A 26483-nucleotide genomic window follows, 5' to 3' on the forward strand; every position below is an offset into this window, starting at 1 on the left:
AGGAATCGGGCTTTGGTTTCACTCCTCAGATTCACAAGGATGAGATCATGAGGAACCGCAAGCGCGTGAAGGAGATCAATCAGTACATCGACCACATGCAGAGCGAACTGGACAACCTGGAATATAGCGACATCCTAGACTAGATGAGTGTCAGCCACAGGAGCTTCTTCAAAACATAGCACCAGCCCTAACCAAGAGAAGGAAGTGCACATGCCTCACCGAGCACCTCGGGAGAGTTGCTGGGCATCTCTCAACTACGATCCCCCACACCATTCTTGCCCCACCCCTGGAAAAACTTCCAAAAGTAGAGAAAATAAAGGACTCATGTCACATTTCCCCTATTCATTAAAAAAAAAAAAAAAAATCAGCTGGGCACTGTGGCTCACGCCTGTAATCCCAGCACTTTGGGAGGCCGAGGCATGCAGATCACGAGGTCAGGAGTTCAAGACCAGCCTGACCAACATGATGAAACCTCGTCTCTACTAAAAATACAAAAATTAGCCGGACATGGTAGCGTGTGCCTGTAATCCCAGCTACTCAGGAGGCTGAGACAGGACAATCGCTTGAACCTGGGAGGTGGAGGTTTCAGTGAGCCAAGATTGCACCACTGCACTCCAGCCTGGGCAGCAGAGCGAGACTTTGTCTCAAAAAAAAAGAAAAAAAAAAAGGCCGGGCGCGGTGGCTCAAGCCTGTAATCCCAGCACTTTGGGAGGCCGAGACGGGCAGATCACAAGGTCAGGAGATCGAGACCATCCTGGCTAACACGGTGAAACCCCGTCTCTACTAAAAATACAAAAAACTAGCCGGGTGAGGTGGCGGGCACCTGTAGTCCCAGCTACTCGGGAGGCTGAGGCAGGAGAATGCCGTGAACCCGGGAGGCGGAGCTTGCAGTGAGCTGAGATCCGGCCACTGCACTCCAGCCTGGGTGACAGAGCAAGACTCCGTCTCAAAAGAAAAACAAAAATAAAAACAAAAACAAAAAACAAAAAAATCAGAATTCATGTTCATGTAGGAACAGGAGAAAGAGTTTGAGATGAACAGCCGGTCCCAGGCCAGCTGACAGAGTGACTCCCAAGGGCACTGCCATCAGCTAGACTCTTGGCTGTGCCATAAAGTCAGACACGTGCCCCTGCCGTTTCTCCTGCCATGCCTAGGCAGGCTGCTGGCCACAGGCAAAAGGAGGCCGGTGTGGGCTGAGACCTTCTCTGCTCTGGGTGCTGAGGGGCAGCAATGCAGGAGAGGCTGCAGCTCCCACCACAGTGTGGGGGCCTGGGCCTGCCCACCAAGGCTGAGGTTAGTCACAGGGACCTGAGGACCCTCCAGAAGAGCAGAGCACAGGCGGGGCATCCCAGCTCCACCACACCCCCGCAGCCCTGGTGTCATCTGTGATAGTACCTCACAGTGCCTTCGAGGAACAGTTCAGGGAGACAGTGCGTGGGAAGCATGGAGAGGCACCCAGCATGTGATCAGTGCCGTGTGAACAGGGTTGATGCCATTACCTTACTCAGGCTGGCAAGGACACAGGACTGAGAGAGCCTGTCTGCCTAAGAACCACACTCGGGATCCCCACTGCCCTCTTACTGGCCTGACACCAGACAGCAGCACCTGCCTCCTGGGACATTAGAGGTGGCTATGTCGGGAGGACCCCTGGGACTCCTGGGTGGGAGATGAGCAGAAACATGCACATCAAGTGACCTCGCCAAGCCTGTCCATTTTCTACTTTCTAGAGTAAATCACTTGTTTTAGAACAGTAGGAACAAATAGAAACAACCAGCTTAAACCACGATCATTTCAAAAGATTGATTAAAAGCCAGCCAAAAAAAGCCTTCAAGTTGAAGCTGAAGAACACAAATAGAGTTGTCTGTGGATGACATGACTGTTTCCCCAGCACAAGGTTCCCAACCACAGGCAGCAGATATCCAAACATGCCATGGGAGATAAGCTGTTTAACCCTCTGGAACCTAGACAAAACAGGAAGAATGGAGAAGTGCAGAAGTGCACGTGAAAACAGGGCTCAGCACTTTTCCAGGGTGGAGAAATATTTAATAAAATCAGGGTTGAGAGAAAGTTAGTTGTACAATTCATCTCCCACATTCATTGCTGACCAGGCCAGGGGCACCTGGTTTGAAATCAGGCTGACCTCCGGACAGTCGCACTAGCGCACTGTGTTTCAGGGAAATCTCAGGGTGATGCTGAGGCCGAGGCCCCAAAAGTCAAGGAAGTCAGCCCCACAGGCTGAGGAGCCCTGAAGGTTGGGGGAGCTGTGGCTGCGCTGCCTCTATCCTGCTGTGTGCTGCCCAGGCCTCACTCGTTCAGGAGCTTGTGCTTGACTGTGGTGCTCTCGGAGCAGAGATGGATGAAGAGGGTGCCGGCAGCGGTGCGGGCCCGCAGCTCCTGCAGCTCGTAGTCATGGGCCCACTCAATGTTGCCCCACTTCTGGATCTGAGGGATGGACAAGACAAGTTGCTGGGTGAGGGGCCAGTGCCTGGCTGCCTCCTGGCCAAAGCCACATTCCATTCCAATAGCTCGGCTGAGGGCAACAGGTTTGGATCTTGCCAAAACACGAGACATGCCTAGAGGGAGGCGGCAGGTAAGAACACCCAGGTGGGCCAGGCACAGTGGCTCACGCCTGTAATCCCAGCACTCTGGGAGGCCAAGGCAGGAAGACTGCTTGAACCCAGGAGTTCAAGATCAGCCTGGGCAAATATGGTGAAACCTCATCTCTACGAAAAGTTTTAAAAATTAGCTGGGTGTGGTGGGGGTGCACCTATAGTCCCAGCTACTTGAGAGGTTGAGGTAGGAGGACTGCTTTGAGCCCAGGAGGTTGAGGCTGCAGTGAGCCAAGATCATACCGCTGCACTCCAACCTGGGCAACACAGCAACACCCTGTCTCAAGAGCACCACACACACACACATACACACACACACAACCACTCAGGGAGCCAGAGCAGGCACCTGTGCTTTCTGTGGCATGGATGGTCTAGAAGAAGTACAGTCCAGGCCCAGGGCCAGTAGCTGCCCACCCACCACTGAGCAGGCTGGGTACCAGAACCACCCATGTGACTTCTTTGAGGAGGCCTGACTTACGTGCCATCCCTTCTCCTACACTTCCTCCCGGGAAGCCTGTGAACGGACAGCCTCTGCAAGTTGCCTTGCCATGCTGGGCTACCAAGTGCACACCCCGAGCCCCATGTGGGTGGAATAACTAAATCAAGCAAGGCCATGCAGTGGCTTCAACTCTAACTCTTGTGGTAGTCACAGAACTACAGATGCCTCTGCTCTGCACACTGGGGACACGTTGCAGATTCTCTGTCTGGAGCTCTAAAAACAAGAGGGAGGAACCCTCAGACACACGGTGTGGCTGTCCAGACAGTGTAACTCCAACCAGACCCTGCTGGCTCCTCCCTGGCTAGTTGCCCAAGAGGCCTGGCCTGGCCGCCCCAGCTCATCCAGGAACTCAGAATCTGCCATGCTACACAAGCTATTTGAACTTCTGGGCTGCCTGGTCCCAAACTGTACAATTGTAATAAGTCATCTGAAGAGTATTCCATACTTTCATTGTATACCATCACATACATAATTCAGGTTATTCCTCTGTTTGTAGAGGATCGAAACCAAAGTTCAGAGAATGATGGCCTGGCTTGGGTCCCATAGTCAGAAGCAGTGCCCAGACTGGCTTCCCACCAGCCCTACAAGTCACCCCCTTCCTATGTAATCGGTTCTGACATCCAGAGAATAGCAGCAGGCCTACTTTGTTATATAAAAATAGTTTTTTTCCCTGGCATTTTTCTGAGCAGAAGACTATAAGAACTAGGGAAATACATCACAAAAAGCTTTTTTTTGTTTGTTTTTTTTTACCATACTAGGGACCAATTCATAATAGCAATTAACCTTCTGAGGTTGGTGGAATAACTGCAAAGATGGCCATAATTTTCAGAGTTAAAAAATGCAAACCATACTGTAGCAAAACCTTAATTCTGAGCCCACTAAATCAAAACTTGTGTACAAACAGCAGCTGCCCCTATGCTCCTCTGCCAGCCAGATAAAATGTCAGGGTATGAAGGCTTAGCTGATGTAGGAGCACAAACGGGTTCTCAGTCATCTTGGCAGGGCCTGTTCTGCAGGCTTTATCAAGCCCAGATGGTCTTTATCCACCCGTGAACCTCCTTGTGCAGAGTGAGGCCTGACAGTCTTGGCCTAAAATCACCAGACCTGGCTTCAAGCCCTAGCTGGCACATTTTCCAGAGGTGCAACCTTGCACCTCAGTTTCCTCCTGTGTAAAACAGAGATAACCACAGCTCCTACCTGCCCAGGCTGCTGAGAGGAGGTGAGATGGATACAGTGCAGGAACACAGCGGTAGCACTTACTGTTATTTTTTAAATGTTATTATCTTACAATACTTTTTTTTTTTGAGACAGGGTCTCACTTTTTCACCCAGACTAGAATGCAGTGGCACAATCTTGGCTCACTGCAACCTCCACCTCCCAGGTTTAAGCAATCCTCCCACGTCAGCTTCCCAAGTAGCTGGGACTACAGGCGCTAAATTTTTGTATTTTTGTAGAGATGGAGTTTTGCCACGTTGCCCAAGCTGGTCTCAAACTCCTGACCTCAAATGATCCACCCTCCTCGGCCACCCAAAATGCTAGGATACAGGTGTGAACCACCACGCCAGGCCTACTTGACAATACTTCTGCTGGTCCTTGATTTTGATTTCTGCATGTACACAAAAGTAATGAAAGCCAACTATGCATAACTGTATTTCAGATGGGTTAGCTGTTCCCCCAAAGCGAGTCTGAACTAGGAAGGGGAAGGCGGGACCTGAGGTGCTGCTCCTCACCTGGTACTCCTCCTCCAGGCGTGACAGCAGCACAGCCTGCTCCACTGTCAGGTGCAGGTCAATCAGGCCCAAGGTCAGCACCAGGGACTTGAGCTGGGCAGCTACAAACTCAATCCCTGCAGGGACACAAGCCAAGTCAGGATCCAAAACAGGGCAGCTGCCACAACCTACCCCTTGTGAGTCCCAGCAGCCCTAGCAGAGAACAGAAGCGAGTGGTGCAAAGAGCCATCCAGCGATTGTCTCACTCTTCTGAAAGAGCACTCTGGTTTTCCCATCCTCCTCTGCTCTTACCCAGTGAGACACATGACCCGAACTTGGCAAATCAGAGCTTCCCCCACCAGTCTAGTGATTGGTTCATGGATGGACATATGACCCAAGCCAGGGCAATGAGATTGAACTCAAGACTTCCGCTGGAGAGTCAAAGGTGGAAAAGTGTGAGCCTAGAGCATCAGAGCCAGCCAGCCTCCACACTCAGCTAGCCCAGAACGCCCCTGTGCCTCTCTACTCACAGCACCTGAGGAGGGGCAAGCACAGGCTTCGGATACTGATGGCCTTCACAGCCACCTGCCAAGCCCACAGGAAACTCTATACATACCTTGTAAAGCCCACGTGTTGTAAGATGCCAGGTGGCTGACGAGCACCTCCCGCGTCTTGGCGGGGATGCTGGGTCCCATTATGCTGGTGGAGGAGTTGATCTCCACGCCGTATCTGAAAGGAAAAGGGCTTCGGCGTGTCTCTGTCATGCTGTAGCTCAAGAGCAGCCCACCTTTTGACTAAAAACAAAGGCCTAAGCTTCAGAGCATGTGTGTGCATTGGCCAAGGAGCTAGTCTTGAGGCCTCCAGGAGCAACTGCCACCATGGTCAGTGGCCTCCTGACCTGATTTTCTTTTTTTTTTTTCTTTGAGACAGAGTCTCACTCTGTCGCCCAGGTTAGAGTGCAGTGGCGCGATCTCGGCTCACTGCCAGCTCCACCTCCCGGGTTCACGCCATTCTCCTGCCTCAACCTCCGAGTAGCTGGGACTACAGGCGCCCACCACCACACCCGGCTAATTTATTGTATTTTTAGTAGAGACAGGGTTTCACCATGTTGGCCAGTATGGTCTCGATCTCTTGACCTGGTGATCCACCCGCCTTGGCCTCCCAAAGTGCTGGGATTACAGGTGTGAGAAACTGCCCCTGGCTCCGATCTCATTTTCTGTCCCTCAAGAGCAAACTTAGAGGACCAAGAAACTGTGCTGAATGAAGGGATAGTTCCTGAGTCATGTGAGCTGGGGCTCAGTTATATGCAGCTGCTTGAAATGTTCATTCATTCACCTGGAATCTCCATCAAAAGGCCATGTGCCTTTTATATCTCTTTAAAAAGTTTTTCACATTTGAGGCCATATAAAAGTTAACAACAATACTTAAAATGGTTTTCCTTAAAATAATGTTTATATATGTCATATATCATGGAGGTTTTCTTCTTTTTTATTGAAACACGGTCTCGTTCTGTCACCGAGGCTGGAGTGTGCTGGCATGATCTTGACTCACTGCAGTCTCAACCTCTCAGGCTCAAGCGATCCTCCCATCTCAGTCTCCCAAGTAGCTGGGACTACAGGCATGTGCCACCACACCTAGCTAATTTTTTTGTAGAGACAGGGTTTCCATCATGTTGCTCGAGCTGGTCTCAAACGCCTGGACTCAAGCAATCTGCCCACTTTGGCCTCCCAAAGTGTTGGGATTACAGCCATGAGCCACCATGACCAGTCAGCAGTCATTTTTTCAAACTTTTTTTTTTTGTTTTGAGATGAAGTCTTTCTTGCTCTCTCCCCCAGGCTGGAGTGCAGTGGTGCGATCTCGGCTCACTGCGACCTCCGCCTCCCAGGTTCAAGTCATTCTCCTGCTTCAGCCTCCTGAGTAGCTGGGATTATAGGCGCCTGCCATCACGCCTGACTAATTTTTGTATTTTTAGTAGAGATGAGGTTTCACCTTGTTGGCCAGGCTGGTCTCAAACTCCTGACCTCAAGTGATCCGCCTGCCTCAGTCTCCCAAAGTGCTGGGATTACAGGCGTGAGGCACCACGCCCGTCTTATTTTTTCAAACATTCATCAAGCCTCTACCTTACATAAGGCATTGTTTTGGGTCTGTGGTCTATGGGACATGTGCTGGCTTCAAGAGACGATACCTTTTTTTTTTTTGAGAGGGAGTCTCGATCTGTCGCCCAAGCTGGAGTGCAGTGGCGTGATCTTGGCTCACTGCAAGCTCTGCCTCCCAGGTTCATAAGCCTCAGCCTCCTGAGTAGCTGGGACAACAGGCGCCCGCCATCATGCCTGGCTAATTTTTTCTGTTTTTAGTAGAGACGGGGTTTTGCCGTGTTAGCCAGGATGTCATGATCTGCCCGCCTCGGCCTTCCAAAGTGCTGGGATTACAGGTGTGAGCCACTGCGCCTGGCCAAGAAGATACATTTTCAAGAATAATCATAACTAAATAAAACAGAAAAACACAATGGGGGATAAAAATAATTTTTGTAATTTTATTCCATATATCACTGATTTTTTCTGTTGCTTAAAAAAAAATCGGCTGGGGCCGGGCGCAGTGGCTCACACCTGTAATCCCAGCACTTTGGGAGGCCAAGGTGGGTGGATCATGAGGTCAGGAGATCGAGACCATCCTGGCTAACACAGTGAAACCCCGTCTCTACTAAAAATACAAAAAAAATTAGCCGGGCATAGGTGGTGCACGCCTGTAGTCCCAGCTACTCAGGAGGCTGAGGCAGGAGAATGGCGTAAAACCTGGGAGGCGGAGCTTGCAGTGAGCTGAGATCGTGCCACTGCACTCCAGCCTGGGCGACAAAGCGAGATTCCATCTCAAAAAAAAAAAAGTCCGGCTGGGTGCAGTGGCTCACGCCTGTAATCCCAGCACTTCATGAGACTGAGGTGGGCGATCACTTGAGGTCAGGAGTTCGAGACCAGCCTGGCCAACACAGTGAAACTCCATCTCTATAAAAACACAAAAATTAGCTGGGTGTAGTGGGCACCTGTAATCACAGCTACTCGAGAGGCTGAGGCACGAGAATCACTTAAACCCAAGAGGTGGAGGTTGCAGTGAGCCACGATCGCACCACTGCACTCCAGCCTGGGTGACAGAGCGAGACTCCGTATCAAGAAAGAAAAAAAAAAAATCCTTGCTGAAATTCCTAATAGTACAAATGGACTGTAGGAAATGGCTAAGTTTTTCTGTAAACTCTTAAGGATAGGGTATTTCCTGCCACAAGAATCTGATGATTTTATACTATAGCAAAGATCTCTAGGCACCTAAATTATTATATTTCATTAGATTCTGAAATGACACTGTATTGTCGCATTCCCACACAGTATTGTAGTCTGGTCTTTAGAGCACTGCCTTTGCCTTCTCCTTTAAGACCCAAGGACACCTGCCACATTGTGAGCATCGGGCAGCATGTGGCAAATCAGTAAACTGATTGGTAACATCACTTTTGTGAAAAATGCTATACCAAGAAATACGCCTTGCAAGCTTAGAAAATACCATGGTCAAGGTACTACCATGAAAGCCAGCCCTTCCAAATTTCCCTTGGGATCAAATGAAATTGAATTTATTTTGCCACCACATCAATAATCCATTCAACTTTGCACTCGAGTCTTCCTACTAAGGAAAAATATTTCGTATCAATTCCTGGAAGCTACATATCCATTGGATGTTACCTGTAATCTGCAGGAAGCTATCCAGACTTTTCTCCAAGTGCATACATATCATAGGTGTTGTTCTGTTATTTGATTTAATAGTACAGCAATTGTGACAGAGATGAAAATCACTGCTAAAATTTGAACATTTACTGTGTGCTAAGCAGGATGCTAAGCCTTTACATGCATCAGTTCATTTACTCCTCCTCAAACCCTGAGAGGTAGGGATTATTAGCCCCATTTATGGACAAGGAAATTGAAGCTCAGAGAGATCAACTCATTAGCCAAGTCACACAACTGAGTCTCTAGCAGGGCTGGGATTCAAACCGACACTGCTGCTCTGACCCGCTGGCAGAAGGTGGCCTGGGGACTCCACTGCTTCTCCAAGGACACAGAGCTGCCCTTATATTTCATGAACTGCTATAGCAGGTGTGCTGTACCTAGTGGCTGAAATGGGTGCTTTTTTCCCAAGATGACCGTATCCCTGATCATATGAGGGGAGCCGAATCCCATGAGTGCTCTGAAATCAGAAAGCTGACTAGCTAAGGGCACTAGTTTTCCAGCGTGGTCCCCTGACCCCAACACTCCACCAACGCAGGTGCCCAGTCAGTGCTTTCTGCAGGGCTGTACATCTTACCTTTTCTCAGCCCATTCGATGACTGGATCCCACTCATTCCTTTGAAGTTCCACTAATGTCTCAGGCTCCTCCACCCTGTAGCTAATTCATTGTAAAAATCACCTTCATTAATAAAAAAGTACAATTCCTTCATTCAGTGACAGAAAAGGAAAAACACAAAGGACAACAACAAAAATTTCACCACCACCATCCCAGTCCCACAAGTCTTTTCCCCTAAAGCAGTGGTTCTCAAAGTGTGGCCCTGGCACCACCATCACCTGGGAACTTATTAGAAATACACATTCTCAGGCTGCATCCCTATAGAATCAGAACTTCTGGAAGTGGGGCCCAGCAATCTGTTTTAACAAGCCCTCTAGGGGATTCTAATGTAAGCCTGAGTTTGAGAACCACTACCCTAAATGCCCCCAAATATTTGACAGGTCCAAGCTTGCTGCGCTATGTTACTGTCATTCTAAAGCAGATCCAATCTACTAACTGCAACCCTGGGTCCACACCCGCTTGACCTGGATGCTGAATGGGAATGCTGTGCCAGATGCTCAGTCTTTGCATCTCTACCCTCACCCCCTCCAAGAGACTGTGCCCCTGGTCACAGACCAAAATAGCCTGTTTACACCTCACAAGCCCATCCACCTCCTGGCTACAGATGCAGCTGCTGGCACAGATGCCAGACCTGATGGGACCAAGCTAGAGGCCAGGCTGTGTCATTTGTTTGACCAAGAGACACAGGCATGAGTCAGCTGAGGGGAGCTGAGCTGCAGGGTTTTATGGGATGGGAACCCAAGTGGGCATTATGGAAATCCACCGTCTTGTGTAAGCAACGTGGGGAAGAGAGGTCATGAGTTATGCTGGGAGGGGCAGATGGGCAGCCAACCTTTCCTCCCTCACCTTCCGCTCACCCCAATAGGGCACAGGGAGGAGCTCTGACATTGGATCTTATAGCTCCCTTTCCTGGTGGCCCGATCGTCCTTCATTTCCTGTCAGGATCCCTGTATAGTTTTCAAGAATCCTCTTTTTGTCTGAGCTACATTGAATGGGTTTCTGCTCCCTGAAGTCAAGTGAACCTAATATAAATGGAGCGGGCTTTCCCACTAGCTATGGGCCACCCACTTCGAAAGCATGCCTCCAGTCATCAGTGCTGACTTCCTGTGTCATCGTGAGATGACTCAGGATACTAGAGCACTTGGGCTAGCAGGCACCGTGCTGCTCAATCATTTCCATTGTTTCTCAACTTTCCTTTGGCAACACTGACCAATTAGCCAAGATATATAGACACAGAGGAGAATTCAGAACTGGAGAAGGACACTCCTACTTATCAGCATCCATAGTGCCAAGGATGTCTACCTGAGAAAGTGTCAGTGGGCAGAAGTTTAAGGTCACAGGCGCCCCCAGGCCTAAGGGGCCTGTGGTCACGGCACCTGCAAGAGCTGCATAACCACCCTCCCAGCCTAAGGAGCAGCTTCTAGGCTAGAGAAGAGGGGTGGCCATGTTCTAACACCATTGTAGCCTGAGCAGTCCTCCTCCTAAGGGGTTACAGAGCAGCCAAATGCCAAAGTCAAGTGGGCCACCTTCCCTGTCCTTGCAATAAATGGAGAGGGTTTCTTCTTCCACTGATAACCATCTGGGCAAATCAGGAAAAATAGCCCCAGGGACTGTCTCAATCCAAGGGGAATGCCCATCTAAATGTCCATTACCAGATGGTGTCAGTGTCCAGAAACTTCACGGCTGCCCGGATCAGCTGATCCTTGTTTCTCTGGGTTGGGTTGTCCAAGGATGTGTTGCACAATGTGGTCTGAATCAAAGGCAAAAACCACCCTGTCACTGCCTGTGGGGCTCAGACAAAAGCCCTGCTTTCCTGAGGACACCTCATCTGACACATAGCAGATAGCACCACAGCACAGCCCTCCACCAGAGGCATCTGCACTACCGGAGCAGCAGCACAGCTACTGAGAGTGTGCCACAGCCAGGCTCCATGCCAAATGCTTTCTGTCGATGCTCACAGGACTTGAGGGAAGCTTGCAGCAGCCCCATGATTAGTGAACCTCCCCACAGTCACATTATTACCAGGTTCTAGTGTATTTAATCCTCACAACAACCCTTTGGAATAGGTACTATTATTATGCCCATCTGGGATGTGAAAACTGAGGCCCAGACAGGTTAGGTTAAGTACATCATCAAATACAGTTAATAAGACACGTATCAGTGATGGAGCTCAAATCTGACTGGAAACCTTTACCAGCTGCCTCCCTTACACCTTAGAAAGGAGGGAAACAGACCATGCAAATCAGGACTAAGATTATTTGTTTTGGCCAAGTGTGGTGGCTCATGCCTGTAATCCCAACACTTTGGGAGGCTGAGATGGGTAGATCACCTGAGGTCAGGAGTTTAAGACCAGCCTGGCCAACATGGTGAAACCCCATTTTTATTAAAAATACAAAAATTAGCCAGGCATGGTGGTGGGCGCCTGTAATCGCAGCTACTTGGGAGGCTGAGATGGGAGAATCGCTTGAATCCAGGAGGCGGAGGTTGCAGTGAGCTGGGATTGCACCATTGCACTCCAGCCTGGGCAACAGAGCGAGACTCTGTTTAAAAATATATATATATATATTATTTTTTTCCAGACTTACCTTGTCAATAACAGGCTGCTTAGGTTACCCTATTCGTTTGTGGCCCCAATCACCCCAATTTCACTAGGTTGTCAAGGATTAGGCCAGCACCTCAGCAGGCTGTGATGTTGGCAGGAGGCCCATGTGAGTTTGCAAAGGTTGAGCACAGCAGCGACTGGGATGACAGCAGCTGACTCCTACACTGACTCAGTGCCCAGTCAGTGCTGGGGACCATGCCAAGGGCTTTCTTGCATCATCTCATCTCATCCTGACCATGGCTCTGTGAGGTGGGTACTATTATCACTCATCTTTAGGAGATGGGGAATACGGGGCTGTGAAAGGGGCAGCAACCTGCCCAAGGTTACAGTTTAGAAGCTGCAGAGGCTGGACCAAAGAGTCTGGCTGGGCCCTTCCTTCCCCAGGCAGCCTTGGTGCCTAGATGAGCCACTTTGGTGTGGACGAGGGGCTCTGGTTCTATAGGGAGTCTTCCTCACCTCACCCATCTGCCTCCAGTGGATCTTATAGTCAACTAATATTTATTAAGTACCAACTAAACTACCTGCTAGTGGCTGTCCAGATACTGGTGAGTAAAACAGACATGGCTCCTGCCTTTCTGTTGCTTACCAGGCAGTAGAGACAGACAGACAATAAATGTGCAAACATAAAACAATTATAAATTGTCTAAGTGCTGACAAAACAAATGGCCAGCTGCTGTCATAGAAAATAAGAGAGCTGGGGAGTCAGTGAAGGTGACATCTGTCCTGAAACCAAAGGAGAAACCAGTCATCCAGCACAGTGTTCCTAGGAGAGAGAACTGCAAGTAGCCAGGCCAGACAAGGAAAGAGTTTAGCACATTAGTGACTCAAGAGGAGGTGAACACCTGGGGCCCAGGTAGGCAAAGGACCATCCCCCAGGGCCTTGTCAGAATTTGGTAAGGGATCTACCCTAGGAAGCCCTGGGTGGGTCTCAGGGTCCAGATTCGCACTGTGAACTTGTTACCAGGTGCATGGTGTAGTACTTGATGGTATCCTGCTGGGAATCCCATTCAGTGGCCACTGCAATGGCCAGGGCCTCACTGGGGACGGTAAAGAGCTTGGCTTGGGGAGTTTTCAGCTTCCTCTGGTCCAGGTTTATCTCAAAGCCACCTTGAAAGATCAAATGAAAAACTCTCAGGGATTTGTTAAGTGGAATCAAGTGACCATTCCTATATTTAGCCACTTGAATTGGTGCAGACAAAGCCAACTCTGAGTCCCTTACAGAAATATATCTGACAAAAGCAGGAAGGATAATCTCACCACAGAACCAGCTGAAGATGAAAAATGTTCCCGACCATTCACAAAAAAAAAAAAAAAAAAAAGAGGCAGTCAAAATTTCAGACACTCACCTTCACCCTGTGTGATGCTGACATTCTGATAAAACCTCTTCCTTTCTGTAAGAAAGATTTTTCAAAGAGGCAGTTTAAAATAACGTTGAGACAACTCAGGAAGCGACAGGACCAGCTTGTATCATTACTGCTAATGTTGATTGATTGGCTTGATTTTCATATCCCCATTCAAGGTCTGCCCTACTCAACATGGTATAATCAACTGCTTCTGATTAAAGCTGGGGGTAGGGAGCATCCGATCTCCAGGGAGGAGGGAGGAACAGGACATGCTGGTCATGCCTCTGCCAACCCCCCAGCCTGGGGACAAGTCTGATCAGGAGCATCTCGGCATGCTCTCCCACCCTCCCCACCACCAGTGCCACCCCATGCCAGCACAAACCTAAAGTCGGTATCTGAGTGGGACAAAGCTAGAGACTCATTTCAGCCAAGACCCTGATGCCTCTAAGGAGTGAGTGGAAAGCCAGTGTGCCTGCGCAGGGTGTGCGTGTGAGGTACATAGGCAGGATGCAGAGCTCCCAAGTGCATTTCCCATCCCCTCTCTCCAATTAATTAACCTAATTAACCAGCTTGCTTATGTATCCAACAGGAACTCCAAACATTTCCTTCAAGAAAGGGAAAATCTGTGTCCTGTGTTTTCTTTTGAAATTAACTTGAATAAAATCTTACATGAAACAGTCTCCTTCTTTTAGCCTGGAGGGATTAACAATCAAGAGTACTTCTAAGGAATTATGCAGATTCCCTCAACTGATAACAAAGAAGTCACATTTTGGAAGCTATAAGCTATAACTTAGTCTCTCACATCTGTGACAAACACAAAACTTTCATTCATTCATTCGTTTGTTCACTCGTTCATGTGTTCACTGAGTTCTCAAAGTCTTCGGAGGCCCTAACTGAAGTTATTTATTGGAAAAAATGATGCAGCATGTGGAGGAAAAAAGAGTAAATCATTTGCTTTATTTATTTATTTATTTATTTATTTATTTATCTGAGATGGCTTCTCACTCTCTTGCCCAGGCTGGAGTGTAGTCAGCTCACTGAAACCTCCGCTTCCTGGGTTCAAGCGATTCTCCTGCCTCAGTTCCCTGAGTAGCTGGGATTATAGGCGTGCACCAACACTCCAGGCTAATTTTTGAATTTTTAGTAGAGGCAGGGTTTTGCCATGCCAGCCAGACTGGCCTCGAACTCCTGACCTCAAGTGATCCCACCCGTAAGCCACCATGCCCAGCCAAATAATTTGCTTTTAATGCTTAAAAAAAAAAAAAAAAAAAAGGCTGGTCACAGTGGCTCATGCCTATAATCCTAGCACTTTGGGAGGCCAACGTGGGAAGACTGCTTGAGGCTAGGAGTTCAAAACCCAAGCTGGGCAACATGATGAGACCCCATCTCTACAAAAAATACAAAAATAAGGCTGGGTGCAGTGGCTCACGCTGTAATCCCAGCACTTTGGGAGGCAGAGGCAGGTGGATCACCTGAGGTCAGGAGTTCGAGACCAGCCTGGCCAACATGGTGAAACCCTGTCTCTACTAAAAATACAAAAATTAGCAAGTATGGTGGCACATGCCTGTAGTCCCAGCTACTCGGGAGGCTGAGGCAGGAGAATCGCTTGAACCCAGGAGGCAGAGGCTACAGTGAGCTGAGATTGTGCCGCTGCACCCCAGCCTGGGTGACAGAGCAAGACTCCATCTCAAAAAATAATAATAAAAAAATACAAAAATAAAAAATTAGCCGGGCATGGCAGCAAATGCCTGTAGTCCCAGCTACTAGGGGGGTTGAAGCAGGAGGACTGCTTGAGCCCAGGAGGCTGAGGCTGCAGTGAGCTGTGATGTCACCACTGCACTCCAATCTGGGCAACAGAACAAGACCGTCTCTTGAAACAAGCAAACAAAACAACAACAACAACAACAATAATAAACAAGCTTAAGTTAAAATTTCATTAATTCAAACAGACCATGAAAATTCAGGAGAAATTAGTATGTGTGCATGGAGAGGGAAGGGTAATGGAGAAGCGGGCAACTGGTTTTACTCCAAATATTTTTATGTTTTCCCATCATATCAGTTTTCTATAAATCTCATTTGCTATCACTAATACTTAAAGACAGAGGGCCCAAAATTGCATTCCACATTTGCACTTACTAAACTAAGGCCCCATTTTTTTTCCCACAAAAATATTTGTGTGTCTACCATGTGCCTTGGCACTTGGGATACAAGAGTCAATAAAATAGACAGGGAGTTTAAAGTTTTTTTCAGGATCAGATCTGTCCACCAAGATGATGCTGTCTTTCTATGGCACGATTTACCACCTTCATCTGAAATCACAACACTGATTATCTCGTATGTTTTACACTAAAATTGGAAGTTTACAGCACCCTAGTGCTTTTAAATTTCTTTACATACTGTCCTGGTCAAATCCAAATGGCAGGCTAGACATGGGTCTGGAGGCCTCCTTTCCTCTCTCAGGTCTGGAGTGAGGTAGACCATGCCCTCCATGTTTTCAATGCAACAGGCTGGGCAGCATGTATAAAACCGGCCCAGGCAGGAAGTTGGGAAGGGCTCTGAAAGCTCTGACTCAACACTAGGGAAAGGGTCTTCCCACGTCAGCAGGAAGTGCCAGCAAGAGTGTACAAGTATACAAGAGTGAGCACTCTAGCATACTTCCAGGCCTGGTCTGGGAAGTGAATCCAAGAGACCTGGGCCAGAAGAACAGACTCAGGGCAGGAACTGCCAGCACAGGGCTGAACCTTCACAAGCTCCTGGGACAGCCAGGTTTCCCAAGAGGGAAGTCTTTTTTCTGTTTTCTTGGCCAGGCTCACTTCTGTAACTGAATAAGAAAAAACTAGACGGGAGTGGGATGGACGGAAGGCAGGGAAGGAGCCACCAAAATTGCTTAAAGCAGAAGAAAACCATGCAGAAAATGAGACAGCAGAAGGGCAAAAGGAGCCCAGGGGCTGCCAGTCCTCAGATTAGAAGGCAGGTACACATAGATGTGTTTTAGCCAGGGGCTCTCCTGAATGACCCACTGACACGTGGAGGGGCAAACGTGTCTTGGAACAAGCTTTGGTGAGTAGTGATCATGTTCCAGGACATATGGTAAGTCCTGGGAATGGGACATGTACAAAGCTCATCTCTGCACCCTCCGGCCACTTACTGTGTAGTAGGAATACAGACCACTAAACCAGGTAAACAATAAGGTGACTTCTGTGATGGGGCAGGCAAGTGGAATGATCAGTCAGAATTAGATTGCAACTTGAAGGTGAGGCAGGAGGTACCAAACTTTATGATTGATTCATTTTTTTTTTTTGTGGAGGGGGCTGTGGAAGTAGTTTCCAGAAGAAGAAACCGGTTGCATGAAGGACCAAGGCTTCGAGACAGCAGTTGTGGACTAGACAGATGGTCAGAAGGAGAACGCAAGATTCTCTAAGATGCTAGAGAGGGCAGTGGGGCCACATCTGGGGGACACGTAGATCACTGCAAAGACAGCAAAGGGAACCAAGTAAAGGCTCCACATAGGCACACAAGAACATGATCTGGGGCCAGGCGTTGTGGCTCACACCTGTAATCCCAGAACTTTGTGAGGCCGAGGGGGACAGATCACTTGAAGCCAGGAGGTCGAGAGCAGCCTGGCCAACATGGTGAAATCCTGTCTCTACAAAAAAATAAAAAAATTAGCAAGGCATGGTGGTGCCTGCCTGTAATCCCAGCTCCTCAGGAGGCTGAAAATCAGTTGAACCCAGGAGGCGGAGGTTGTAGTGAACCAAGATTGTGCCACTGCACTCCAGCCAGGGTGACAGAGAGAGACTCTGTCTCAGAAAAAAAAAAAAAAAAAAAAGAACGAACACGATCTGGACAATTCATTTGGGGGATCCATGTTCCCCAACAATGTCACATAAGACAAAATGTGAGACCACCAGAAACCCATGAAGCTCCCATGTTCTCAGTGAATACAGGGTTAACAGACATCAATGGGAACCCTGTCTTTAAACATGAAAAAAAATCAGCCTAGCTTCGTAGGATCAAGCAGAACTGGCCTTCTCTTTAGAAAGATTACCAGCCTCAGGAACCACAACTCCCACAGTGCACCAAGAAGAGGAAGTACTGGTTTCAGAGCTGTCTCAACGCCTTTATCTTTTAAAACAGTGCCATCTGGTGGGCCTTAAACCTTAAAGGTGAAATTCTACCTCCAGGTCCATCTGTAATCCTAGGGCGGCTCTAACCAACTCTTTTCAGGTATCAAAATTCTTCAGCCCAAATACATAAAGAACTCTTACGACTCAATAACAAAAAGACAAATAGGCTGGGCATGGTGGCTCACGCCTGTAATCCCAGCCCTTTGGCTGGCTGAGGTAGGTGGATCGCTTCAGTCCAAGAGTTCAAGACCAGCCTGAGCAACATGGCAAAACCCCATCTCTACAAAAATACAAAAATTAGCCAGGCATGGTGGCGCACGCCTGTAGTCCCAGCTACTCAGGAGTCTGAAGTGGGAGGATCACCTGAACCTGGGAGGTTGAGGCTGCAGTGAGCCATGAACACTAGCCTAGGCAACAGACCAAGGCCCTGTCTCAAAAACAACAACAAATAACCCAATTTAAAAATGTTCAAGCCTAAGAGACATAGGTGGGAAGATCGCTTGATTCCAGGAGTTTGAGACCGGCCTGGAAAACATAGCAAGACCCTGTCTGTACAAAAAAAATTAAAAATTAGCTGGGCATGGTGGCACATACCTGTAGTTTCCAGCTACTTTGGAGGCTGAGGTGTGAGGCTCACTTAAGCCCAGGAGGTTGAGGCTGCAGTGAGCTGTGACTGTGCCACTTGCACTACAGCCTGGGTGACAGAGCAAGAGCCCCTCTCTTTAAAAAAACCATGGTCAAGGGATCTGAATAGACGTTTCTTCAAAGAAAATATACAAACAGCCATTAAGCACGTGAAAAGATACTCAACATAATTCATCAGAGAAATGCAAATCAAAACCACAATGAGATACCACTTCAAACCCTTTAAGACAGCTATAATAAAAAAGACAACAAGTGTTGTTGAGATGTAGAGAAACTGGACCCCTCAAACACTGCTGGTGGAAATGTGAAATGGCACAGCCACCTTGGAAAATAGTCTGGCAGATCCTCCAAAAGTTAAACAGAGTTACCTTTGACCCAATAATTCTACTCTTAGTTATATACCCAAGACAAATGAAAACATATGTCCACACAAAAACTTGTACATGAATGTTCATAGTACAAGTACATGAATGTTCAAGTACAAAACTTGTTCATGAATGTTCATAGTAGTGTTATTCATATTAGCCAAAAGGTAGAAACAACCGTGTCCACCAATGGACGAATGGATAAGTGAAATGTGGCATATTTACATATACAATGAAATATCGTTTGGCAATAAAGAAGAATGGGCTGGGTGCGGTGGCTCATGCCTGTAATCCCAGCACTTCGGGAGGCCGAGGCGGGTGGATCACAAGGTCAGGAGATTGAGACCATCCTGGCTAACACAGTGAAACCCTGTATCTACTAAAAATATAAAAAATTAGCCGGGCGCAGTGGCAGGCACCTGTGGCCCCAGCTACCCAGGAGGCTGAGGCAGGAGAATGGCGTGAACCCAGGAGACGGAGCTTGCAGTGAGCCGAGATCGTGCCACTGCACTCCAGCCTGGGTGAAAGAGCGAGACTCCGTTTCAAAAAAAAAAAAAAAAAAGAATGGAGTATTGATACATGATACAAGGTGGATAAAACTTAAAAACGTTTAGGTGTGGTGGTTCACTCCTGTAATCCCAGCACTCTGGGAGGCCGAAGCAGGAGGATCACTTGAGGCCAGGAGTTTGAGGCCAGCCTGAGCAAGACTCCATCTCTACAAAACACTAAAAAACTAACTGGGCATGGTGGTGTGTGCCTGTAGCCCTAGCTACTTGGGAGGCTGAGGCAGGAGGATCACTTGAGCCCAGGAGTTTGAGGTTACAGTGATCTGTGATCGTACCACTACACTCCAGCCTGGGCAACAGAATGAGACCCAATCTCTTTAAAAACAAACAAACAAACAAACAAACAAACTTTAAAACATTATGCTAAGTGAAAAAGTCAGTCAAAAAAGACCACATTCTATTTCTATGAAATACCCCAAACAGGGAAATCTATAAAAGAACAAAGGAAAGTAGTAGTTGCCAAGGGATGGAAGGAGTAAGGATGACAGCTGAAGGGTACAGGTTTCTCTTAGGGGTGATAAAAATATTCTAAAATTGATTGTGGCAATGGCTGTACAATTCTGTAAATATACTAAAAACTATTATATTTACACTTCAAGTAAATGAATTGTATAGCAAGTAAATATCTCAATAAAGCTGTTTTAAAAAATCCTTCAGGCCAAATGTACAACATTTAGTAAAAATTTTCTGCAAAGAATCAGATAGTAAATATTCTAAGTTTTGCAAGCCATACAATATCTGTTCCAACTATTCAACTCTGCCACTGTAGTGAAAGTAGCCATATATGATATGGAAATGAATGCATGTGGCTGTGTTCCAATAAAACTCTACTTACAAAAACAGGTGGCAGGCTGGACCCTGATCTACAGACTACGTAATATCCCTCAATCCACACCACGATTCTATGAGAATGACAAGGCAGCTAATGCCTCGGAGGTGATAGAGAAGCTAAACGTCTTGTCAAGGTGACAGACAACTGGTAAATAGCAGAGACAAGACTTCTAGTCTTGACTTCATCAGGCAGTCGCATTCAGCGAGATATGCTGAATAGATAGGTTTCTCCAGAATACCTCCCACTCTGGGAGTCAACAGACCTCTGATAAGCTGGTGCAGAACTAAACTGCCACAACAACCTCACAAAGGTCTTCTTGTTGCAATATCTCCTTCTCCAACACCTCAGTGACCCTTTCCTAAACTCCTCCTCTCCCTCTGATAACCTTCAATGGCATGGCCATTCCTAAGTGGCCAAGTTCAATCAGCTTGCTGACTGAAGTGTTCATTGAGAAGAACCCACTGGGGTTTAATCTTCTACTACTCCAAACACGCACAAGTATCTCACAACTGGTAATGTCTTTAAAGAGCACACATGGGCCTGATTTCTGCACCTCCCTCCTCATTCATTCATTCCTATTTTCTTTCACATTTGACTGCCTACCATGTGCCAGGGACTTCCAAGAGCCTAAACTAGTAAGTTTAGGTACTATCTACCATGTGCCAGGTAATTCCAAGAGCCTAACTAGTAAGTTTAGGCTTTTTAGAAAGGAAAAGAAGGCAGTAGATCAAGTGCCAGCATTATGTAAAGTGAGCATCCACTAATCTAAATTAACCCTTCGTGGTCGGGCGTGGTGGCTCATGCCTATAATCCCAGCAGTTTGGGAGGCTGAGGCGGGCGGATCACCTGAGGTCAGGAGTTCATGACCAGTCTGGCCAACATGGTGAAACCCCATCTCTACTAAAAATACAAAATTAGCCTGGTGTGGTGGTAGACACCTGTAATCCCAGCTACTTGGGAGGCTGAGGCAGGAGACTTGCTTGAATCTGGGAGGCGGAGGTTGCAGTGAGTCAAGATTGTGCCATTGCACTCTAGCCTGGGTGACAAGTGCAAAATTCCATCTCAAAATAAATAAATAAATATATATACACACACACATTAAAAAATTAATTAATTAACCCTTTGCTTTTTGCCAACTTGGTGAACTCCCGAATGTGTCCCCTTTGCTATGCCTCCCCGGGATGCCCTTCCTTCCTCTTCTTTACTGGCCCTTCATGGCCCATTTCCAGGCCCTTCCCCTGAGTCCTACAGGTGAAACTTCAGCTCCCTGCTGCATCCAGCCCCCTTCCCCATTTCTATAAAGTTATAGAACTTGGACAGGTGCAGTGGCTCACGCCTGTAATCCCAGCACTTTGGGAGGCCGAGGCAGGCAGATCACAAGGTCAGGAGTTCGAGACCTGTCTGGCCAACATAAACCCCACCTCTACTAAAAATACAAAAATTAGCTGGGCATGGTGGCAGATGCCTGTAGTACCAGCTACTCAGGAGGCTAAGACCAGAGAATCACTTGAACCTGGGAGGCGGAGGTTGCAGTGAGCCGAGATCGCGCCACTGCACTCCAGCCTCCACGACAGAGTGAGACTCTATCTCAAAAAAAAAAAAAAAAAGAAACAAAGAAAAAAAAAAAAGAACTCGATAGCCAGAAAGATCCTCAAAGACAACCTAGTACTTCAACTCATGCAGAAAAATGAGGAAGTAGTTGCATGCCCAAGATCACACAGACCTCAGAGGTTTTGCCAGTATCAGATCCTAGATTTGCACTCCTGCCACAATGCCAAACTGCCTGTGAAGTTCTCAAGTTTCTAAAGCAGGCAGTGTTAGGGAAAAGTCCCTCATATCTTGCTGTCACCCTGGACATGTTCTAGATACCCAACACTCTCCCACCTTCTTGCTGAACTCCTACTCATCTATCATGGCTCAGCTTAAATGCCCTTTCACCCAAGACCCATTCTAAACCCTGAACAGCCCCAAGATGGGAGCAGGTGATTCTCCGTGTTTTCACAGCTTCTTTGTATGTCCCTTATCAGGATATTATACCCTTTGCACTCAACAGTGAACATCATTCAGGTGGGTCTTTTTCTTCTTTAACTGAGCTTCTCTACCAATACATACAGGTGGGTCTTAAAGACTACCGTGTCTCCTGCCTCCAGCACTATAAAACTAATTGAATGGTGGGAGGGTGTTACTGCTTTTCATTCACTGAAATGAATCATTCTCACTCTTACCCTAACACCACTCACCATCAGCAATGAAAGAGCCACTACTTCTGAGCTTCATCAGAGTTGGAGGTGGAGGTGACTCCACAGTCAAAGGTGGAGATGTCAATTTCTATTTAGCAGAGAAGGCTGCAGATGGCAGAGGTTGTGGTAGGAGGGAAAGTCAGGAAACCTGCAGCTGAAGTGCCCAGGATGGAGGAATGAAGGTCTAGGTTCTAGGTCCCTTCTGTGCAGGTATTGTGTTGGGCAATGGAGACACGGAAAGCAGTCAGACACCTCAAATCTCTGAGACAGTCTGTCTGTAACCTAGGCGAAGTCCTGATTCAGAGCCCAAACTTCCCCTTTTGAAAACAAGGATGACACCTTATTTCCTAGGGAGGGCAGCCATAAGCTTTGAGAAAAGCTGCACAGGCCAAATATTAATTACTGTATCGTGCGTCACTCGCTGTTCCCTCTCGGGTCGTCTGCCCTTGTCTGGGCTTCACTTTCTCATCTGTAAAAAGACTTGACCGGCTTGCATAACCTCATGAGCCTGAACCCTGCCTCAGTCACCTCGCTTTGCATAGCCGAAGCCCGAAGCCCACCTTACCCCAGCTCGGCCCCTACCCAAAAGAGAACGTGTCATAGTCTTACCTGTCGGCGGGGCGTAAGCCCGGGCTGGAGACGGGATGGTTGGCCCCGGACTCATAGAAGCGCAGGGACCACCCGCAGGCCGATTCAGGAGACGGCGTCCCCCGTCCCGCAGCCGGAGGCAGCTCCTCCACATCGCGCCCGAGGGTCTGGGAAGATGCGCGACGCGAAACCTGGAGCAGGAAACACAGAGCGAAGGGACCCCCAAAACCGCACGTTCGGGCTGTACGGAAACCTCTCACCGCTTCCTCAAAGCCCTCAGCCTCCCTTGGACGCCGCCATCTTCCGCATGACACCAACGGCGCGCCGTCGCCTTCGCAAACCTCCTGCGCACACCCCCAGTCAATCAGCATCACAAACGCACCTCGCCCCGCCCCCTCCACGCCGCGCCTCGGCGAGGAGACTACAAGTCCCAGCGGGCCGCTCGCGCACCCCGCCACGTGTTTTCTCCTCCCGCCAATGGGCGGAAGCGCCGCGTGAGCCTGCTCCCGCCCCTGAGGCTCGCCCGAGCCAATCGGAAGGGGCGGGGTGTGTGTGTGCGTGTGTGAGTGTGTCTGTGAGTGTCTCTGTGTGTGTATGTGTGCGCGAGGGCAAGTCGGGAGGGGGACCCAGCTCAGGACTGGGAGGCCCTGCTCGCAGGTCCCTGGGTCCCGGTGGCGGCCAGAGCGCTTGGTCCGCAGGCCCCGGGCGGGTGGTCGCCCCTCCCGCCCCCACCCCGCGCGTGCGCGCCCCGGCCTCTCCCGCCCCGCCACCCTCCTCGGCTCCCGCGCGGCGGCGGCGGTTCCTCTCCCACTGCCCCCAGCCCTGGCTCCGGGGGACCCCGCGATGCCCGTCCGCACCGAGTGTCCCCCGCCGGCCGGTGCCTCGGCTGCCTCCGCGGCCTCACTCATCCCGCCGCCGCCCATCAACACCCAGCAGCCCGGCGTGGCCACCAGTCTGCTCTACAGCGGCTCCAAGTTCCGCGGCCACCAGAAGAGCAAGGGGAACTCGTACGACGTAGAGGTGGTGCTGCAGGTGAGCGCCGGGCCGGGCCGGGGCCCGAGGGCCTCCTCGCGGCGCTCACGGGCCGTGCCCGCCTCGGCTCCTCGAGCCCGCAGCCGCGGAACAGGCCCTCGCCGCCGGGGCCTCCTGCACCCGGCGCTTCCCACCCGGGACCTGCCCAGCCTGTGTCTCACACTCTCCGAGCCCCAGCCCTGACCTGCCCCTTCGGACCCGGAGCCCGTCGTGACCGGCTCCTGGCGGACCCCGAACACTCCCAGACTTGAAGCCCGTGACCGGCCCGTCTGGGATCCGGAAGCCCCTCATGACTAGGGAAAGGCCTGGGTCCTTCCTCCCCATGACCTGTCGTCCCTAGATCAGGGACTGCCACCAGCCCTTTTCAGACCCTGAAGCACTCTCCATTGGTTTCACCAGACTCGGGACCCTCCCCGTGTCTGGGCCCATGTCAGATTCTCTCAGACCTGAGACATGCCCTCCCGCCCCTTCCTCAGTCCCAAGAATCCGCAGACCCTGGGGTCTTCCTGCTCCTGAGATCTCCTTAGGAGGGCTTCATCAGACCCCCAGACGGGGGAGCGCCTAACCCACAACTGACTGGTCAGGCCCTGGCCCCACCTCAAGACCAGGCACTCACTCCCTGAGTGCCGCTCACAGTCTGCTGGGATGTTGCCTCCTGGGTCCCCTGTTCCACTCACTGCTTCTGTCTTTTCATGGTCCAGGCACCCAACTCCTTCCAGCTTCTCTACCCCCAGGCCTCCTGCCCCTGCTCTGGGACCACTTGCGGTCTTTTCCCAGTCTTCCTGGCCTCTATCCAGACTCCCCCATCCCATACCTTCGTCTTGCCTGATCCTGGTTCCAGGGGACCCTCTTTCCTATTCTTAACTGTTCTCAGCGGCACAGGGCTTCCTCTCAGTCTCTGGTACCCACGTACTGGGAAATCTAACTCACCCAATTTTAGTTCATGTCCAGTCGCTTCCCCCCATTTGACCTGGATTCCTAAATACCTGCTGCCAGTCCCTGATCAGCTTCGGAAGTACAGCTTCACCTGTCTGGGCCTTTCCCACACCTCACTCCTCTCAGGCTTGACACTTTCTGCCAGCTGAAATGGAGTAGCAGTGGTGAATACTCCTTTTTTTTTTTTTTTTTTTTTTTTTTTTTTGAGACGGAGACTCGCTCTGTCGCCCAGGCTGGAGTGCAGTGGCCGGATCTCAGTCACTGCAAGCTCCGCCTCCCGGGTTTACGCCATTCTCCTGCCTCAGCCTCCCGAGTAGCTGGGACTACAGGTGCCCGCCACCTCGCCCAGCTAGTTTTTTGTATTTTTAGTAGAGATGGGGTTTCACCGTGTTAGCCAGGATGGTCTCGATCTCCTGACCTCGTGATCCGCCCGTCTTGGCCTCCCAAAGTGCTGGGATTACAGACTTGAGCCACCATGAATACTCCTTTTTATCTCCCTTCCCTACTAAACTCTTCCTCCTCTATACCTACCCCTGCCTGCCCGAGGACCCCTTTCCTTTGCCCTTTTTTCCTTAGTCTGACACCTCGTCTGCCAGGCTGTTCCCAGAAGCCCCTCCAAACACCTGTCCCTCTGAAAGGCACTGTGTGCTGCCCCACTGCCCCCCTCCCCGCCCCCCGGGTGTGAGGGTGGAATGTACCGTATATCTGTTCCTCAAGCTCTCCTTTTGGTCAGTTAAAACAAATCTTAGTTTCACTTCTGAAGAGTAGGTCTCCCATCCAAAAGACAATGAGGGTCCCTTTTCTGCTACCTGCAGAGCACTCATCACTCTTTTATTCTCATATTGCTTTGTGGGAATAAATCGTCTTCTCTGCTTACTTGAAACAGCATCATCATGTTAATCATATCTTTGGGCTGTAAAGTTATATCATGAACCACGATATTTATTATAATGGAAAAACGATTGTGGCTGAAATATTTTTATCTTCATAACTGTATGCCTAATGCGGTGATCTTCTTCTCTTTTTCTTAAAATGTGAGAGTCGAGTATGAAGGTACGGGGTTTTTTGGTTTGTTTTACACCTAATCATAGAATTTTGGAGGTGAGATCCCTGGGTGGGTCACGTTTGGAATGATCTTGGATTTGTCCCTGTTGCTCAGTTTGATGGTTTCTGATGTAGTAGGGGACAACTGGCAGGATAGCCAGGCATCAAAGAGGAGTCTGCTTTGGCTACTGCAGCAACTGCTGCTCCCTTCCATCATTAAGGTGTCACTTCTGAGCTCCTTTCAGAAGAATCATGAACCAGTGGAAGCTGTGGTTGAGTTGGGGCAGGGCTGATAGGTCTCAGGCAGCCCAGAGCAGAAACCTGGTGGATGACTGGGAGCCACTTGAGTAGGATGTCTGATGGTGGGGGTGGTGGTCATGCCAATGAATGCTGCCCTACATCTGGATTGGTGAGCTGCTTGGTCATCATCACGACTAGTCAGTGGCATGTGAATTGCCCCATCATCTGGTTTTTCAGCCAGGACTAGTTTGTCAGACACAGCCTTCTTAGACTTACTTCTGCCTTTTATAACTCAGCTTCTTTTTGTTTCTTCTCATTTTCTTTTCTTTCTTTTTGTATCTTTATTTAGATATAATTCACTTATTTAAAGTGTACAATTCAGTAGTTTTTAGTATATTCACAGTTGTTTAACCACCACCACAACCTAATTTTAGAATATTTTTGTCACCCCAAAAGGAAACCTTGTAACCCTTAGCCATAACCCCCCTTCCAATGCTAGGCAACTGCTCATCTATTTTTGTTGTTGTTTGTCTATTCTGGACATTTCATATAATCATACAGTATTTGTCCCTTTGAGAGTGGCTTCTTTCACTTAGCATAATGTCCTCGAGGTTCAGCCATATCGTAATATGTATCAGCACTTATATTGCATTGTTCATTGTAACAATTGTCCATTGAATGGATATACAATATTTTGTTTATCCAGTGATCAGTTGATAGACATTTGGG

The 26483-nt window shown here is 49.0% G+C and overlaps 3 protein-coding genes across 11 annotated transcripts in view; 2 read left to right on the top strand and 1 right to left on the bottom strand.

The window, feature by feature from the left end:
• LOC105491057 (dynein regulatory complex subunit 3) overlaps nt 1-332 on the top strand; it is a 48146-nt gene extending 47814 nt beyond the window's left edge. For all 7 annotated transcript variants that reach the window (XM_071082438.1, XM_071082432.1, XM_071082437.1 and 4 more), the window contains one exon: nt 30-332. In XM_071082438.1, the coding sequence (XP_070938539.1) occupies nt 30-143 (114 nt within the window). In that variant the 3' untranslated portion in view covers nt 144-332. The remainder of the gene's footprint in view (nt 1-29) is intronic.
• LOC105491058 (ATP synthase mitochondrial F1 complex assembly factor 2) overlaps nt 1-22849 on the bottom strand; it is a 36819-nt gene extending 13970 nt beyond the window's left edge. Inside the window, exons 1-8 of one of the 2 annotated variants that reach the window (XM_011757184.2) lie at nt 22524-22846; nt 13143-13187; nt 12758-12903; nt 10847-10944; nt 9156-9236; nt 5434-5546; nt 4839-4954; nt 2022-2442 (exon numbers count right to left, since the gene is read on the bottom strand). In XM_011757184.2, coding sequence (XP_011755486.2) covers nt 2305-2442; nt 4839-4954; nt 5434-5546; nt 9156-9236; nt 10847-10944; nt 12758-12903; nt 13143-13187; nt 22524-22656 — 870 coding nt within the window. In that variant the 5' untranslated portion in view covers nt 22657-22846 and the 3' untranslated portion in view covers nt 2022-2304. Of the gene's footprint in view, nt 1-2021; nt 2443-4838; nt 4955-5433; nt 5547-9155; nt 9237-10846; nt 10945-12757; nt 12904-13142; nt 13188-22523 lie in introns of those variants that run through there. The other variant, XM_011757185.2, reaches the window with a different exon arrangement.
• Nucleotides 22850-23049: 200 nt separating this feature from the next.
• The window catches only part of LOC105491059 (GID complex subunit 4 homolog), a 30259-nt gene continuing 26825 nt past the window's right edge, over nt 23050-26483 (top strand). For both annotated transcript variants that reach the window (XM_011757188.2, XM_071082442.1), the window contains exon 1: nt 23050-23534. In XM_011757188.2, coding sequence (XP_011755490.1) covers nt 23097-23534 — 438 coding nt within the window. In that variant the 5' untranslated portion in view covers nt 23050-23096. The remainder of the gene's footprint in view (nt 23535-26483) is intronic.

Source organism: Macaca nemestrina, chromosome 17 (genome assembly GCF_043159975.1).
Source record: "Macaca nemestrina isolate mMacNem1 chromosome 17, mMacNem.hap1, whole genome shotgun sequence".
Taxonomy (NCBI): domain Eukaryota; kingdom Metazoa; phylum Chordata; class Mammalia; order Primates; family Cercopithecidae; genus Macaca; species Macaca nemestrina.